The sequence below is a fragment of the Alternaria rosae genome (assembly GCF_020736505.1).
Source record: "Alternaria rosae strain MPI-PUGE-AT-0040 chromosome Unknown BKA58scaffold_6, whole genome shotgun sequence".
NCBI classification, from domain to species: Eukaryota; Fungi; Ascomycota; class Dothideomycetes; order Pleosporales; family Pleosporaceae; genus Alternaria; species Alternaria rosae.
This window is the reverse complement of record NW_025763575.1, coordinates 818,856-835,342: the sequence shown is the minus strand read 5'-3', so window position 1 is coordinate 835,342 and position 16,487 is coordinate 818,856. Positions and strand designations below refer to the sequence as shown.

The 16,487-nt window shown below is 51.3% G+C and overlaps 9 protein-coding genes across 9 annotated transcripts; 4 read left to right on the top strand and 5 right to left on the bottom strand.

Moving 5' to 3' along the window:
• Positions 1 to 1,337: 1,337 nt before the first annotated feature.
• Positions 1,338 to 1,778, top strand: BKA58DRAFT_440686 (uncharacterized protein; the record flags this gene model as incomplete). The annotated part of the gene is made up of 1 exon (XM_046173769.1): positions 1,338 to 1,778. The coding sequence occupies one exon, from the start codon at positions 1,338 to 1,340 to the stop codon at positions 1,776 to 1,778; it is 441 nt and encodes a 146-aa protein (XP_046024133.1).
• A 1,008-nt stretch (positions 1,779 to 2,786) lies between these two features.
• Positions 2,787 to 3,779, top strand: BKA58DRAFT_190591 (uncharacterized protein). The gene is made up of 3 exons (XM_046165598.1): positions 2,787 to 2,848; positions 2,918 to 2,960; positions 3,013 to 3,779. The coding sequence occupies exon 3, from the start codon at positions 3,140 to 3,142 to the stop codon at positions 3,596 to 3,598; it is 459 nt and encodes a 152-aa protein (XP_046024132.1). The 5' UTR covers positions 2,787 to 2,848; positions 2,918 to 2,960; positions 3,013 to 3,139; the 3' UTR covers positions 3,599 to 3,779.
• Positions 3,780 to 3,828: 49 nt separating this feature from the next.
• BKA58DRAFT_386508 (uncharacterized protein) lies at positions 3,829 to 4,785 on the bottom strand. Its single transcript, XM_046170476.1, has one exon. It carries the CDS (start codon positions 4,449 to 4,451, stop codon positions 3,879 to 3,881), a length of 573 nt encoding a protein of 190 aa, XP_046024131.1. The 5' UTR covers positions 4,452 to 4,785; the 3' UTR covers positions 3,829 to 3,878.
• An 890-nt stretch (positions 4,786 to 5,675) lies between these two features.
• Positions 5,676 to 6,537, top strand: BKA58DRAFT_386502 (uncharacterized protein). Its single transcript, XM_046170475.1, has one exon. It carries the CDS (start codon positions 5,780 to 5,782, stop codon positions 6,503 to 6,505), a length of 726 nt encoding a protein of 241 aa, XP_046024130.1. The 5' UTR covers positions 5,676 to 5,779; the 3' UTR covers positions 6,506 to 6,537.
• Positions 6,538 to 6,768: 231 nt separating this feature from the next.
• On the bottom strand, positions 6,769 to 7,673 carry BKA58DRAFT_458905 (uncharacterized protein; the record flags this gene model as incomplete). Its single annotated transcript, XM_046174695.1, has 1 exon — positions 6,769 to 7,673. The coding sequence occupies exon 1, from the start codon at positions 7,609 to 7,611 to the stop codon at positions 6,772 to 6,774; it is 840 nt and encodes a 279-aa protein (XP_046024129.1). The 5' UTR covers positions 7,612 to 7,673.
• Positions 7,674 to 7,860: 187 nt separating this feature from the next.
• BKA58DRAFT_317189 (copper amine oxidase) lies at positions 7,861 to 10,379 on the bottom strand (the record flags this gene model as incomplete). Its single annotated transcript, XM_046167610.1, has 5 exons — positions 7,861 to 8,497; positions 8,557 to 9,103; positions 9,152 to 9,399; positions 9,424 to 10,026; positions 10,084 to 10,379. 5 exons carry the CDS (start codon positions 10,377 to 10,379, stop codon positions 7,861 to 7,863), a joined length of 2,331 nt encoding a protein of 776 aa, XP_046024128.1.
• A 2,551-nt stretch (positions 10,380 to 12,930) lies between these two features.
• On the bottom strand, positions 12,931 to 13,399 carry BKA58DRAFT_458891 (uncharacterized protein; the record flags this gene model as incomplete). The annotated part of the gene is made up of 2 exons (XM_046174694.1): positions 13,049 to 13,399; positions 12,931 to 12,992 (listed from the first exon to the last, which is right to left on the bottom strand). The coding sequence occupies exons 1-2, from the start codon at positions 13,323 to 13,325 to the stop codon at positions 12,931 to 12,933; spliced, it is 339 nt and encodes a 112-aa protein (XP_046024127.1). The 5' UTR covers positions 13,326 to 13,399.
• A 367-nt stretch (positions 13,400 to 13,766) lies between these two features.
• BKA58DRAFT_190536 (uncharacterized protein) lies at positions 13,767 to 14,187 on the top strand. Its single transcript, XM_046165597.1, has one exon. The coding sequence runs from the start codon at positions 13,868 to 13,870 to the stop codon at positions 14,087 to 14,089; it is 222 nt and encodes a 73-aa protein (XP_046024126.1). The 5' UTR covers positions 13,767 to 13,867; the 3' UTR covers positions 14,090 to 14,187.
• Positions 14,188 to 14,937: 750 nt separating this feature from the next.
• Positions 14,938 to 16,268, bottom strand: BKA58DRAFT_402620 (uncharacterized protein; the record flags this gene model as incomplete). Its single annotated transcript, XM_046171737.1, has 2 exons — positions 14,938 to 15,256; positions 15,556 to 16,268. The coding sequence occupies 2 exons, from the start codon at positions 16,266 to 16,268 to the stop codon at positions 14,938 to 14,940; spliced, it is 1,032 nt and encodes a 343-aa protein (XP_046024125.1).
• Between the last annotated feature and the right edge of the window lie 219 nt (positions 16,269 to 16,487).

Sequence of the window (16,487 nt, the reverse complement as noted above, 5' to 3'; positions counted from 1 at the left end):
CTGCCGTGTGGTGGAAATTTTGCAGAGTGAGTCGGCTCGGAACATTACTGAGATTTGAATCACGATGAAGGAACAAGAGTGACATCAAGAACGCGCGTCGGGAATAGGAGACGACGATCAGAGATCAAGATGTTCGTGCAAAATGCCATGGCATGGGAACAAATCTGGTGGGCTAGAATTACGGCACAAACGGGCTTGGCGACAGCCGCGACAGGGGATCCGAGTAAGGCTGCCAGGTACACCACCAATCTTGGTCAACGTCTCCAACTAACGTTTGTCGAGCCACAATTCACCCAAGATTGCTCTTCGTCATGGTTCCAAGCTCGGTCTCGTTACTGACGTTCGCCCGGTTTCGGTGGAGCGGTTTGCGTCTCAGAAACTGCTTGCCTCGGCGTCCACGACGAAGCCGAGAATGACGACATGCATGTCTCATTACGTTCTTGGTACACAGAGCATGCACCGAACTCCGGGCCCCCAAACAACGCGTGGCTGGTTGCCTTGACAGCAGGTGGACCCGCGTGTACACTTACCTAGGTACAATTGCTGTGAGATGGGAATTGACAGCATCGAGGTACGCAGACGTCGAGCTAGAGGAGGCGTAGTGCTGGTTGCTATAGCGGTCGCTGGTGAGAACCTGCATTTCAGGGTCATCAAGCTCGACGCCGCGCTTGCGTCACTGTGGTAGTGAAAAGGCTTAGCCAGACGAGGTGCTGACTTGTTTCAGAGTGGATTGATCACTGCAACGCTAGAAATAGCATCTGGCACGCCTTGTCATAGCCCGAATCGTCCCATGGGCAGCTGCACAGACATGCATGGCTCCGCTGTAGATGAGACGAGGCGTTGCAGGCTGTGGCTTGGATGCAACGCCTCTCGCCCGAGTTAATCTCGTTACACTGCGGACAAATCCTCGTCAACAGACGTCATAGGCTCAAACGACCAGAGGCGGCCCCGGATCAAGCTTCACTCGAAAAAGCAGGAACGACTGCCGATGACTGGGATGCGCTGCGATGGCTTGCCGCATCTGGACAAGGACAAGGACAGTGCGCTCCCATGTGGCGTCACTTGCCTCACTGGCCAGTTAATTGCGTGCATTACGTGGCTAGAAAATGTGGAGGAGGCGCAAGCGAGCAAGGGCGGTGGCCGCTGTTTGTTGCTGGCCGCCGGGGGCTATGGCGACATGCAAGCACGCTAGTTCTTATGCACTCGCCTGGTATAAGAGCTCTCTCCTCGCCCTGCCCTCTACTCCCCATCTACAGCTCAAACAATCTCCACATCAAACCAACTATACTCAACTTTTACCCACCCATCAACCAACTCACTCACCTCCAACCATCAAGATGCGTTTCTCCACCATTGCCACCGCCGTCATCGCCGCCGGCGTTGCCAACGCCCAGGTCGACTCCATCATCTCCCAGATCACCTCTGCTGTAGGCGGCGTCCCCTCTGATCTCGCCTCCGTCGCTTCATCCGTCGGTTCTGAGATCACTTCCGCTGCTGCCTCAATCACCAGCGCAGGTGGTTCTGCCGCCGCCTCCGGCGCCTCTTCCATCCAGAGCGCTGCCGACTCCGCCATCAGCAGCATTGCCTCTGAGGGCGCCAGTGCTACTGGCTCGCTCAAGTCCGAGATCGAGTCTGCTACCAAGTCGCTCGGTTCTGCTGCCAGCTCAGCTGCCAGCGCTGCTGAGAGCGCCACCGGTACCGGTGCTGCCGACTCTAACCACGTCCCCGCCATGGGCGCTGTTGCCGGTGGTCTCCTTGCTCTTGCCGGTCTCTTGTAAGCGGGTTCACCCATCAACCGCTTTCTTCGAACATCGTCACAAAAAACGTCTCCTTTGACAGTTTCTTCGATCGGTTAGCGACATCAGCCATGAGCTGACATCGCTTCGTCTCTCGTGAGACAGGTGTGGGACCAGAATGATTCATAGCGATTCTTGGGATTTACCAATCGGTATACTTATAATAAGTCATTTCAATGAAATATTCAGAACACCCCAAAATTGCTTTCTCGCTGCGCCCAACTTTTTAACGCTCTGGTACCCATTGTCGTGACATTTCTTCCATCCATAACATGCTGTCCACCGAGTGTTTCTATGACTGCGTATTTTTTGTCGTCGCTGATTCGATCGTGTTCTATTGTTAGAGTTCAGCATCGCAGCTGAGTAGTATGATGTGAGGTTCTTGCTTATGACGTAAAGCCGCGCGTTCAATTCGGTGGCGTTTTCCGAAACCCAATAACGCGGCTGCGGTTAGCGTCCTCCCGTATGCACTCCGCATTCTCGCATGAGCATTCTTTATTCATCCCCTTCCAGATCACCTCACCGCTGATCAGACAGGAGATGCGACAAATTGGTCGTTACACAACCCTTCGCCTAACGCATTGGAAGGCTGACAAGCATGATCGAGATGCACCGGCTCATTCGAGAGATTAACAGGTGGGAAATGTACCTGCAACGCGCCGTTCAACTGACACAGTGGCTGGCCGCCTGGCTTGCGGCACAGCCACGGAACGATCCCCGACATGCATTTGGCCGGGTGATCTGCATCGCGACACATGCTCCCGTTATGTTTTTCGGCGCGCCTCCGGGGACACCTGGTTGATCTTATCAACAAGAACAAACACGGAGAAAGTTCCTGGAGATGCGGAACGCACACCACTTCCCTCCAAGGGCGCTGCAATGACGAACAGTTGCCTGATTGAATTTGGCTCAAACAGGAAAGCTGGAGGCCGACGATCTATGGAATTGCTTTTCCTTGGACCTTTGCAGCATCGACTACTACGTCTTTTGCAGGCTGCAGCACTAGCTGCATCGCACCTTGGAGATACACACTGCATCATATTCCACAAGACGTTAGTGCACAGGAGAGTGTGCTCCTCAAGGCTGCCGTGTACTCAGAGGTACCCCTAACAAGCAACAAGCTTCTTCGTCGTTGCACAATGTTGATGCTGCATCCAAAGTGCGGTATGTAGAGGAACCAGATTCACGACATTATTCACAGACATGACTATTCAAGTATACAACACTACGACTACTTCATCCGAAATTACAACAAATCCTCTCGGTATCTCGTCATTTCACCCATCGGACAAAGAAATTAACGCGATCCGCGCGGTATTATCTTCTTTATACCATCCTCACTAATGCTGCATACGCACCAACCTGTCACGAAGTCCATAACCACAGCGACCATGTCAACCCTATCCGGTTTCACCTGGCCCCAAAACGCCAAGACCAAGCGTAGCTCCTCGTCCTCGCCAATCCTTGTTCCCGACCACCGTCCCCTTATTATTGGGCTGTCAGTCGCCGGCGCAGCGACAAGTATAGTCGTTATCTACACAGTCTTCTTCTTCTATCTCAAATGGCGCAAATCTCGTGCGGCTAAACAAAACAAGGATACCGAATCCGAAGGTAAGATCGGGCTCAAAGATAATGACCCCTCACCGTATCTGGGTGACGGCCACCAAGGTGGGGATATAGGTGATAGTCGTAGTGCGCGCGCGTCCTCAGAACTGCCTGTGCATTATAGCGGTGTGAGGAAGGAGGATGGGAAGTTGGGTTTCGTGGAGGTTGACTTGGGTGCGGAGAAGGGTAGAGAGTGATGCGAGTTTGTGAGTAGGCATGGGTTGAGAGGTAAAGTTGCGCGTTGACGAAGGTGTTTTTCGTTGTATCAGTTTCATGGTTTTGAAGTAAGACGTGGTTGCCATGGATGGCCGAGCCATGAGCGAAGCGATGACTATGAATACATCTACACGCCTAATCTGTAAGATTCGGGCAATGGGCAATACATTTATCTCGGACTACCCACATTGATTAAGGTTATTCAAGAACACAATGTAAGACGGTGGATATACCATAAAGCTGTATGCATTGGCTGGACGCTTACGGAGAAACCAGAACATTTCGGCTCCCCAAATCTTCCCCCTCTGTGGTCTTCTCGTCCTCCTTTCCGGTCCATGTAAGGAACGTGTATCGTCCCTCAACAGGCTCTCTAGCAGTAACTAACGTCTCCAGCTCCTCGACTGTACGCGCCTGCCCAATCAAGCCCCCTTGAACGTCCGGGATAAAGCCAGACTTGATTGCAGTATGCATCCACTCAAACACACCGTCAAAGAAGCCAGATGCGTTGAGGACAACTACCGGCTTCGCGTGAATGCCTAGCTGGCTCCACGTCGTCATCTCGAGTAACTCCTCCAGCATCCCGAAACCACCAGGTAGTGCCACAAAGGCATCAGCCTCCTCAGCCATCATCCGCTTACGCTCGTGCATGTTGTCCACCACCGTTGTACGCCCGAATTGCTCCGGCGGGGGCGGCGGCCCGCCCAGTAGAAGAGCACGTGGAATGATACCATGCACCGCGTCGGATCCCTGCGATGCCACTACGTTTCCAGAGAGTACGCCCATCAACCCCATAGTCCCGCCTCCGTATACTAGCGACCATGATCTCTTCGCCATGATGTCCGCTAGCGCTTTGGCGGCATCGCGGAACCTGGGATCTTTCCCCTCAGTAGACCCTGCTATTGATCAGTACGTATCTACTCTCGGGTTCTAATGGGGACGTACCACAGAACACACATAATGTGAACGGTTTAGACTTCGTTCCATCGAGTGGCTGTGTGTGTGCTTGCTTTGCGGCGCCCATGATTGATCAAATTGAGTTTGAGTATATTCGAGCTGCATAAGAGGAACAGTGGCTGAGCTGTCAGACAATCGAGTTGCGATGTCGTCTATTGGAGCTCTTCTCCCGCGATTTATACATCGGAGTTGACTCAGCAGACTACCAGGAAGCCTGTTGTACCATACGGCTGTTGTAAGCTTTCACGTTCAGCCAACACTAGCATCTCGCTACCAGTAGCTTACATTCTATTCCAAAGCCACGAGGTGGAGTGTTACTATGTATGTACTCGGGCCAAAAGAATAATGACCCGGTACCTAGATGGCCTAAGTTTTGACCAATCAGAAGATGTGTGTTATGTCCGACGCTTGGGCCATTCGGGTCATTACCTCCATGTTGAAACGATGACCTAGGTACACAACACTCTTCGCATTCGCTAAAAGGCTTTCACATGTCTTCTGTACCTGTCGGCCCCGTAAGTGACGTAGCATCTAGTACTTGGGTACAACTTCAATGACGAGCTCGAACGAAGTCCTAGGCCCAGGCCTTAGTCAGAGTCAAAGGCGCACTGTCCGATGTCTTCCTCGTTGAGACGTCGCTAAAAGTTAGCAGTGTATCCACACTTAGCAACATGAGGTTTAATTTTGTCTTGGATACGAGTCACCGGAAATGCTGTATGTTACATGAGTCTACAGTCCTTTGCGGATGCATCTTCCTGGCCGGGAGCTGTTACATCATTTTTCGCCGGCTTGTCGCACCGGCTTGTTGGCGAGCAGGAGGAGTGAGGTCTTAGGGGATGGACCATGTCATGCCCGAAGTGTATTCTGGAGAACGTTGGTCGACGAAGGAAGCCTGGACTTCAAGAGCAGCAACGTCTTTGTTCATAAAGACCCCTTGTTGCGCACTGTCTTTCCAACTCACTCACAACTACCATACTTCCTCTTCTTCGCAAAGCCTACGACACCCATCTCATCTGTTTTCTGTTCGTTCAAATCGTTACACAATGGGACGCAAATCCATCATTGCGATCATCGGTCCGACAGGCGTTGGTAAGACCAAGCTTGGTATCGCTCTCGCCAAAGCCATCAACGGCGAGGTCATCTCGGTGGACAGTCTCCAGATTTACCAATGTGGAGGCATCATAACGGCCCAGCCTACCACGAAGGAGATGGATGGTGTCAAGCACCATCTGATAGACTACTTGCAGCCCGACCAGGAACCGACCACCTTTGTTGACAATGCTATCTCAAGCATCAAGCAAATACACGACGACGGCAAGACTCCTCTGCTAGTCGGTGGATCCATCTCGTTGACCGAGCCACTCCTCTCGCACCCGTTCGTCCAGCAATGCGATCTGTCAGTCATCTTCCTCGACTCCAAGCTGTCACACCTGAAGCCCCGGCTCGAAAAACGGGTAGACGAAATGATCGACGAAGGCCTCATCGAAGAAGTACGCCTGCTTTACGAACTCGAGCAAAGACTGTTGGGTTGTCCAGACTTCTCCAAGGGCATCTGGAAGGCTATCGGATACCCGGAACTGCGCCCAGCCGTCGAGAGCTGGAACGAAGGCAGGAAGAACCAACAACACTTGGACGAGGGAATTGCGGAGATGAAGAAGCGGACGGTCTCGTATGCTGAGGAACAGCTCAACCGGATACGCGGCAAACTTATACCGGGGGTACACCAGTGGGCCAACAACTACATGGTCCTTGTTGTACAAGACGCCACAACATTTGAGGAACGCGTTGTCAAGCCTTCCATCTCAGCGTGTCGTGGTTGGCTCTCGGAAGAGATTCGCCAGCGCATGATGGAGTCGACTTACCTTGCTAGGCCGAACGTGCCACAGAGGATGGACAGCTTCTCTAGGCAGACGGTGAAGCTGGCTGAGAATTAGCGCACGGTGGATGGGAAGATGGATCTTTCTTGCTGGTCGGGGGAAGATGTGAAATTCTATAGAATTTGCTGTATGTTAATGAAATCAACGATTCCCTTGTCACTTCCGTCGAGCCCTTCATTACCATGTGTATTATTTCGAATACTTTCCATGCATGCCTTTCAAGAACATGGCGAGTATTGATCCCGCTGATCTGAGAGCTGTCGCTCTCCAAGCAGTTCAATATATTGTTAGACGTACAAGACACGGCCTTGATGTCATCTGCTCTAAACACCGCGGTACCCCCTCTGCAATCTCCTCGTTGTCCTGTCCTGTACCGGAACCGGAAGCGGACCCTGCTGCTGCTGCTGCTGCTGCTGTGGCTCATAACTCGCCGGCCGCGCAGGACGATAAGCTCTATAACCACTAGCGGGCTGAAGAACATCTGGATGCGGATACGTGTCCTCTGAACGCGAAGGTAAGCGAGGTGAACCCTTTTCTGCGTCATCATCGTTGTCGCGTTTGCCGAAACAGCCACCAAAGCAATCGCAGACGTTGATACCGCGGTATGCAGCGAAAATTGCGTAGATTGTCAAGCCGAGGAGGATCAAGCCGAATACGGAGCCCACGGCTATACCTGCGATTTTACCTTTGCTTAGCCAGGGGCCGGGATCGACATCTGGGTGAGAGGTCTGTGGTGGAGATGCGGTGGGAGATGCTGCGGGTGTTTCCGTGGATGTTTTCCAAGTTTCAGACGGAGTTAGAGAAGTGGTAGCAGTAGCGCTGGTCGTCGTAGGCGGTCGTTCGCTACTTGTCGGCGTTTCCACCGTAATTGATGGCTCTACTGTAGTTGACGGGGCTGGTGGAGGCGGTGGCGGCGCTGAGGTATCTGGACTACGCGATGGCATAATAACCGTACTAGACGGTTCGGCAGTTATGAAAGCTATCGAGGTAAGGAACGTGATCGAGGTAACGAAGGATGGCGGCTTTGTGTCGTCTTTACGAGCCACTACAGTGGCGGTAGCGGTTGGCGACGGCAGGGCGTTTATTGCGTGGTTCCAGGAACCTGATCGTGAGGCAACGAGGAAGCCCGCAGCAGCGACAGTGGTGGGAACTGGAAGGCGCATGATGGACGAAAGAGATGTGGTGTTGTAGTGAGAGAAGAAAAAACATATACCACTTCTATGGCGTCAAGTCTGATCTTTGCCATTGTGTGTTCACGTATTGCATGGTATTGAACATTCGGTTTCGATAAAGAGAATACTGGCGTGATATAGTGCCACGTACGACAGAGTGAAGCGGTGGCCGTCACCATATCGCGACACGTTATCAATTGACAGTGTTAGTACTTTGATGTCTAGGCCGATCGTCGCCTGTTACAGCTCACCAGCACCACCTAGCAGTGCTACAGGCTCGTTCAAAACGATTGGGCAAACATCCAGCCCCACTCCATACGTCTCAAATGTCATGTTTCCCTCCTTGTCGACCTCGATCCACCTGCGATTCAGTAGATCGCCATCCTGTGCCCTGTCGAAGAAGTTTTGCGGAGCGAATACAATACTGGAATAAGCCTCTGTGTACAAGGTCACAGGTACGTCTTCGCTCCTGGTGTAGTGATGCATGCCAAGATTGAACCAAACGACAAGATCTTCACCTTCGATTGATTCGCCGTCAAAGAACTTGCTGAAGTCTTGCTGCGGCGTGAAGGGGAGATTGATGTTCTGAACACTGTTGGCAAATGGCTCGTTGTCGTGCTGTCTCGTAACGGCTAGATGTGATTTGGCGAATTCGGAGTTCTTGCGTGACCATGGAGAATTGAGGGTTGAGAGGTGAATATCGGAACGGCCGGGTACGAGACGATAGCCGCGTTTCTCACCCCAGGCATTGGTAGCGTTCGGGTTCAACACGACGTACATAGCCTGGTTGTTGGGTGCCCAGTTAAACTGCTGCTCTTCGGCCATGTACGTAATGTTCAGCTCCATCTGTTCAAATTCACCAAGTTCAGGGAACCAACTGGGTACATTTGGTTAGCCTCGAGGCATTTGAAAAGCTCAGTCATGAGTAATACTTACGGTTGGGTTTGGTTAACAACTACCAACTCTGAAACTTGAAGCGAGTTGGCGGCACCGACTATGTCGAAGTCTGCCTTGTACGTCACAATATGATCGTGAAGTGAGCCTTGGGTGGCCTGTTGAATTCTCGGCCCGAATTTCGCTTGCGCCGGATAGTAGAAGCTAGATTGAAGATATCCGGATGCTCGTACAATGACTTCTAGCGAGCCGTCCATGTGGAAGGAGTAGTCAAACATGTAGTCATAGTTGCCAACTGTGGCGATTGCGCGGACAATTAGTCCAGCGCCCTTGACGCTGCCAAGATTGCTGAAACCGTATTCGTTGGATGCGCCCGTGCGATGACGGGAGAGCGGGAAGTTCATGTCGGTCTCGAAGATGCAGATTGCGTTTTTGTTGACTGCCGTTTTGTTGTAAGATGGGTAAGTGATATTCCAGAATGTCGATCCCCATGGGCAATCGAAGCCTTCTACCAAGCTGCCCATCTCAGTACCAAGCTGGTAGTAGGTATCGTGGTATACTGTATTAGCAGCCTTCGGTTGGTTGCCACCTTGTATTACTTAGCTCGCATCCAATAAGAGACACAAGGAATACTCACCGTATTGCGCGGTAGCCTCTTGCATCGACAATTCGTAAAGAATACGTTCACCTTTGAACTTGATGTCATAGAACATGATACCAAGCGTCCTCGAGAACGACATGTAAAATGACCAACCCATATATTCGACATACTGGTTCTCTTTGTCAAGCTTGTATCGCTTTCCTCCAATTTCGAGAGTGCTTGGCGCGAGCCGCTCCTCCAGATCCCGCACGCCTAGCTCGGGCTTGTAGTCGACTAGTGCCCAACTCGCGTCGAGAGTCTAGTCGAACTCCATAGCAAGATCGCCTGATTCGAATGCACTTCGTAGGTCTGCGATGGTAGGGTAAAACTTTTCATTTGTGACGAATCCTTTCAGTGAGTAGAGAGAAGGATCAGTGCCGCTACAGTCGATTAGGAGATAAAAGTCTAGCGGTGTCATGTAAGTTGCTGGACCTGGAAAGCGGAACATGATGTTGCGAAAAGCGCTAGAGCCATCGAAAGAGATAGGCGTGCCAGTCGTTGAGGAAAGATTGGTTCTTTTGTCGGCCGATCCGAAGTAAACACCTCCTTGGAAGAGAGCTGCCGTTATGTCTGAGATGTTCGACATGATGGATACGATGAGCGGCTCGGTCGCCGTCGTCCTTGGGCCGTCGAAGTATCTGGCGTTGTACGGCACGGAACCACCGGAACCGCCGTTGTAGATGTAATCCAGCTTCTCGATGGTGGTCTCTGCAGATACAGGGAGGGGGCCAATCATGTACTCTTGAGAATCTGGCTCAGCTTTGCCGCCTTGAAAGATGATGGCTCGGGCGTACTTTGCGGGCATTGCTGCACCCTCATCCATGTACTTCAGCACCTCGCTCTTGTTAGTGTGCAATGCATCAAGCCAAAATCTGGTACACGTCAGCTGCATTCTCTTCTGCTCGAGCAACAATTCAAGCATGACATACACGTAGTTGTCCGTAAGCACAGCTTTTGTGGGGTCAGTAAGATTAAGACCGGAGGTTGGCGAATGAAGCATTGTCCAGACGGCGAGATTCTCATCTGGTGTCAAAGGAGCCCATGGATTGGTCTTAGGTGCTACTAATGTAGTAGCAGCCTCGGTCAAGCAAGAGTATGCCGATCCATTATCGGTACGTTTGTCGAAGTAGTCACGCGCTACTCTTCGGTCATATCCAAGGAAGGGGATGGTGGAAGAGCTCGCTATACCGAGAAGAACGGCCGAGATCAGAGCCGAACAACGCATCTCGATTGACGGTATTAGCAAGGGATGCTATGGACAGTTCCCGATACTTCTAGTTCACTTTATACATCGTCGCGAGCGCTCCGGTCCTAGATAAGGCTCTGGTGACTCGCGACGATGACAACGAGGTAAGATGGTATCTCAGGCTTGGATGAAGATAAGAAGAGGAATCAAAGCTTGTAAGGGCGTGTAAGAAACAGTATCCACTCAGCCTGACCACTTCCGGGGAAGGGCGCAGCACGGACATCACCGCGTCTTCCAGTCCATGCCTTCCTACACTCTGTCTCAGACTCATCTTTATATCAGATATGTGTTAGCATTATCTTTATATTCAACAGAGCTCAAGTTTTGCTGCTAGCAAATATCTTTAGGGTCCTGTCCAGTGCTTCATCACGTTGAAACATTCGAATCTTGGGGGAGAACGACTGTGACGTTAGGAATGCTTGGTATCCGCGACGCATGAGACTATTGCTGTATAGGAAGTCGTAGCCTTGATGTGTCGTTAACCCACCTCGCGGAAAGGTGGGGTTACATGCTGTGGTGTATCTTATCGCTGCGAGATAGTGTCTTTGCATGTGCCAAGCCGTTCCCCGCTTCTATCATTGGGAGCAACGACGACTGCCAAGATCGAGGCACTAGTACCGCCGAAGGGATGAGTGGTGGTTGAACCATCGATTAGGTAAAGAGGAGAACTTGTTATGGCACGCCTCGACTTCGGCGTTCGTCCAAAACTCCAAGTGTCTTTCGGCGTATCGGGTGCCAGCGATCGGCATAACGTCTTTAGACAGTTAGAAGCGTGGGTTGGCTGTGTTGAGGCACGATCGCATGGTTAGGTGTTAAATATCACGCAACATGAAAGATACAGCTGCGGCCTTGACATGACGAAGACCCGAAGGATAGCTCGATATCCGCAATGGGCAGCGCAAGGTGAGCGCTACATGGTCACTAAAGAGGCCTCGATTCCCCTACGAGCCCATACGTTGATATGATCGATATTTCCTAAGAAAGATGTATAATATTGAAAAGTGGTTGTCGAATGCGTAGAATCCGAATGTCGGGGAAATGTGACAGTACTCTCTTTCGATAGGCGGCGGAATGAAGGCTACGCGACGCGACGGGGATCGATCATGATTTCAACGGCGGCCGAGAGTTTAAGAGTCCGAGATTTGGTTGGAGCTTGCGCATAAGCGATAACAGGACTAGAGGATGACATTGTATGCATGAGGTGTTGGGCTGGAGGACGCGGCATATCCGCAGTTCAAAGCGGTCTGGCGAAGCCATGCCGCCACGTTCCGGGTGTCTTCCGTATACCGCTTGCCCGGGGATCTAAACGTAGGCAGAGAAGGTGGCCTCGGAGCTGAATCCATGACAGAACAAGGTCCTGTATGGAAAGTAACACATTGGAATGATGGTGAGGCACAAGGAGGTGGGAGATGCTACGCGATCGCGTGGAGACAGACGGCATAATTACAAGGCGGCGTGGTTGATCTAAGCTGCAACATACTAGCGCGATACTCGACGCGCACGCGTCTTTGCGGGCACACAGAAGCTCCATCTTTCGCTTTCGACAATCCTTGCCAGCTTCGCACCTCAGTCTTTGTCGCATAAAGTCCTTTTCTATAATCGATATCCGATCAGGCTCGTGCCATTATCTCACGCTAGCCATGTATTCTCTTGTTATGCCTTTCGCCCAGCGCTTCCAATGAGCGACTCGGACCGTTGCACCGCATCCCCCATCTCTTTCGTCTTTTGTGCGCGGACCGCTGCGTTTATGTCGCTCTGAGAAGGCGGGCAGGGCTCGTTAGCTGGCAGCCGCCGGGCAGCTTCGTGACGAGCTACAGGCTGATTGTTGGCCGATGCTGGACGAGCATCACCGTTATCATCAGACTCACTCCCGACCAAAGTTTCAGTTTCAGAATCATACTCGACTTCTTCGTATGTGGGTCGTGCATGAGGTACACCTGTGGCCTTGGAGGCCTGAGCTTCGCGAGCAGTTGAAGTAGCATGAGCGGTCATGTTGAGAGGTATCGTGGCACTTTGGTGGGAGAACTGTCAAGGTTGCACTCATACTGGAGGCCTAGACGCGGCAAATATATGTCCAAGATTTTGATTTGACCAACACAGAGTATCAGCCAGATGACGAAGAACGAAACGAAAACGATGTCCAAATGCAATACATACCTGCTATAGTGGCACCCACACCATGATCAGTTGCGCCAAACAAAGACGCCATAGCATATACCTCAGCTAGTATCGTCTGGCCACCGGTCTCTATACAATACACTCTATGATGGAATTACACGTACGTTAAGGGCTGGAGCGCCTTCATTTGCCTCTAGCTCAAGTTCACTTAGCTTACGGCGCATGCATTCATCTCTTCCAGGCCGACGATGCATTCGCAGCTCCTTACGGGGTAAAACAAGATCTCCACCAAACGGAACAACGCAAAATCAGAGTTACACGGGTCGTCTATCCCTGGAGCTTGAGATACCAACGGGCCTTTCCTCGCCCCCACCCACGTTGTGCTGCCAGCAGCCACTTAACAATAACTGCATCAATTCCACCAACAACCAGCACGATGCTTCGCTAAGTTAAGCATTTGCTCGGCTTTTTCCACTGGCACAGGAGCAAAGTCAGCGTATGCTTTACGTGAATACTTGGGAGTTACTTACCTTTCTTCTCGCATTCCTCGAACTTCTTCTTGGCTTCCTCGTACTTTTCCTTTGCCTTCTCAAACTCGGTTTGGGCCTCAACATGCGACCGGGTCGCCTGTTCAACAGAGCCCGGTACATCGTAGTATGGAGTATCAAAGCCGGTATTCCACGCTGCATACCCTCCTAGACCACCTATGCCACCATGACCGCCAAAGCCTCCTAGATCGAAAGCTGGCCATTCGTATCCCCGCATGGTATTTCGTTTATGCCGTTTGAAAGGAGATGTTTCGTACATTGCTTCAATGCTATCCCGACTGATTAAAACGATGCCTGTTGCAAAACTAAGCGAGAAGTAAGGGTATAATGATGTGCGGAATTCTGTGAGAAGGAGACGGGTGAGCATGAGCTAATCTTATACTATAGACGCAGTATGCCTGAGGCAGACATAATGGTCCACGTGTACCAAAAGCAGGATTCCTTCACATCGCGGGAGTTGAGTTGGCTCCAGGTCACCAGTGCCACTCAAACGTTTCGCATCGTGAGTCTTGCCCTAGAGCGACAATAGACTGTGTAGGGTCTACCAATAAGGACCGTTGTGTTGTCAGTGCGGCAGCGGTCTATCATCGGAAGCTATTCTTCGTTCACCCAAGCTTCCGGACGGAGGCAAAAGCTCAGCCACGTCTTTTTGTCTAGCCGACCGCTAACAAAGTTGAGCAAACAACGCGACCGCGTCGATCGCACAAGAACGAAAGCGCTCCTTGACAGACGACTGTACCAAATTGCAGTAAAACGTCAGAGTTCGTGTAGCATCTTGAAGGACTCGAAGTCATATGCTAAATGCGAGACGTAATGTGGCTGCTTCTCACCACACCTTTTGTCAGCTGCGACCTTCCTCATCGTTGGCAGAGATATAGCAAACCCGACATTGACGTGCGCAAACGTTATCGGGACATCCGATCGGTCGTTACCCAAGACGTGGGGTATCGTCACCAAAACCCTTGTACGCCCTGTTCGTCTGTCTTACATAGCTGTAGCGAGGGTGGCACGATAGGAGTCTAAGCGGTCGGCATGATAGGAGTCTAAGCGGTCGGCATGCTACCAATGCGGGGCTGATGTTTGGCATACGAAGGAATTGTCCGTTGTTTGTAATCTCAGATGCTACCAGAGCATCGCCGATATTCCATGTTGCCGCTTCATTCATCACCTCGTTCTATTGCGAGCCATCGATGTCGACCTCTTACCCACGAACACCGGCCAAGTTATTTCCAGTTACCTCACAGGCATTTTTTGCCACCTGGTTTGACCGCTGTTCAGTCGGCTGGCTACTACGGGCCGATTTCCCGACATGCCTACCTGCGTGGAATAAGCATAGCTTGCACGATCGATGTATGGTCACCTCAGATGTGCTATACTATCCAGCACTCCGCGGCTATCTTGGCGATTTTGGTCTTCACTATTGAACTCATGGCTTTTACGTCGATCACCGCTTCCTACGCATGTCTTGACGATCTGCAAGCGCATAGCATATACTTGGCTTGTCATTCCCTAGAACACCGCAGCCTATACGTGACAAACGACCTCAAATGAAAGCATGTATCAACATGCCGTTACATAGGCTTCTAGTGGATGCTTTCACAGATTAATACGATGAGCGTTCGAGGGGTAGCTAACTTTACTCAGATCTGTGATACCGAAATCTAATCGGCATTTGGTCCCGGTTTTTCACATGTATTCCATGCTAAACTCGGCTACGTATTCAAGAATCTCATCCTACCACTGCGACGCTTAGTGGCAGCCCAATATTCATCGCGAAATTGCACAGCAAAGTATACAAGGCGTGTATTCTTCCAAACCACACACCTTTCTCACCGGCCAGGCGACTATTGTTGACTCCGTTATGCGACGTCTCACATCATACTCTCGCTGCATTGGCCAGCGCTGCCTCTCTGAATTGTCTCGCGCATCTTCTCCCTCTCTTCTTGCCACTGCTTTCTCCTTGTCCGCATGTCCTCCATCATCGCTCGCATGTCATTGTGAAGGATGTCGCTCATATACATCCAATCGTAGGGATTGTGCATTGGCGCTCGCAAAGGTGGGCTTTGCGCATATCGCTGCTGGTAGGGTTGAGGATCAAGCGGAAGATAGTAGGGTGATGCGCTGGATCTTTGGTAGGAAGACATGACTGTCGTGCAGCGACCTTTTTCGCGATGCAAGAAAATAGATGATCTAATCATGATATTGCTAACAGGCTGCAGATAAAGAGTGTTGTGTTGCTACACTAAGTACACACGTAGATGACAACGCGTCGCCAATGGAAAGCGACAAACAAATGAGCGAACGACTACGCCAGCGAGATAACAACCAAAAAATCTACCAAGATGCCTGGAAAAACGGAATTCGCAAGCCAGATGCGTCCCCTCGTACTCTAAGACCTATAGTAAAACTTGTGCAGCCGCTGAAGTCTTCCCCTGAATGCTGCCATGTCCTCCTCGATCCTTCTACTGGCACCAAAGGCATCGGCCCACATCTCAAACAGAAGGTCGTGTTCCATGAGAGGAGCTATATCCCTATTCAATGAGCGTTGCGGTGCAAATGGGATTTGTTCGTTGTGTATCCCATTGATGGGACGCATGAGCGGCACAGTTCGATTAAAGAACGAGTCGTGGGGCATGCCTTCAACACCCCAATCGTATCTACCCAGAACGATATCCCATGGATAGTGTTCTTCGGGGTAATCGCCAAATCGACGATGAACGCGACGGTATCGTCCGAGCGCTTCTTGAATTCCCCTATCAAAGTGATATGAAGGGAGAGCTTGCGGCACATTTGCAAAAGCCATAGGAGCGGGTTTTGCAGCATTTCGAAAAATGATGGTTGGAGGTGGAGCTACAGCAACTGCGTTGTACTGGAGCGGAGCTGGTGGGCGTTGCGGTGGCTGTACAGAGGCAGGGTAGTTGACCCGGACATGCGATGGAGGCTCGTTTCCGTTCGAACGCAGAAAACGGTCCTCGCCGCGCTGCTCTTGCTCATACCCGCCTGGGATGGCCCGTGAGTTTTCGGAAGCGTCGTCGTTAAGATCCAGGTTATCCAGCGCGTCGTAGGCCGCCAGATACTTGTCGATGACCTCTTGACTGAGGCTTTCGAATTTACTGTCTCTTAGAGAAGCGGTGTCGTCTTCCGCGAACGGTGCTGGAGGGTGTTGCCCTTCAGCCTTCTTCATGTTCTTGCGAGGGCTCATTGTGCTCAAGAGTTCCGAGGCAACACGAATCGGAATGTAAGTGATGAATTGTCAACGAGACGAGAATTGTAGATCTCGGATGAGCTGTACTTATGTTAAAAGGCTTCATCGTTGTCAATCGCGTTTGGAACGACAGCTGGTGCAGTAGCGGACGAACGATGAGACGACTGGATTTGATTGATGAGAAGCGGACCTCTGGAAGACAGATTGCGGTCTGTT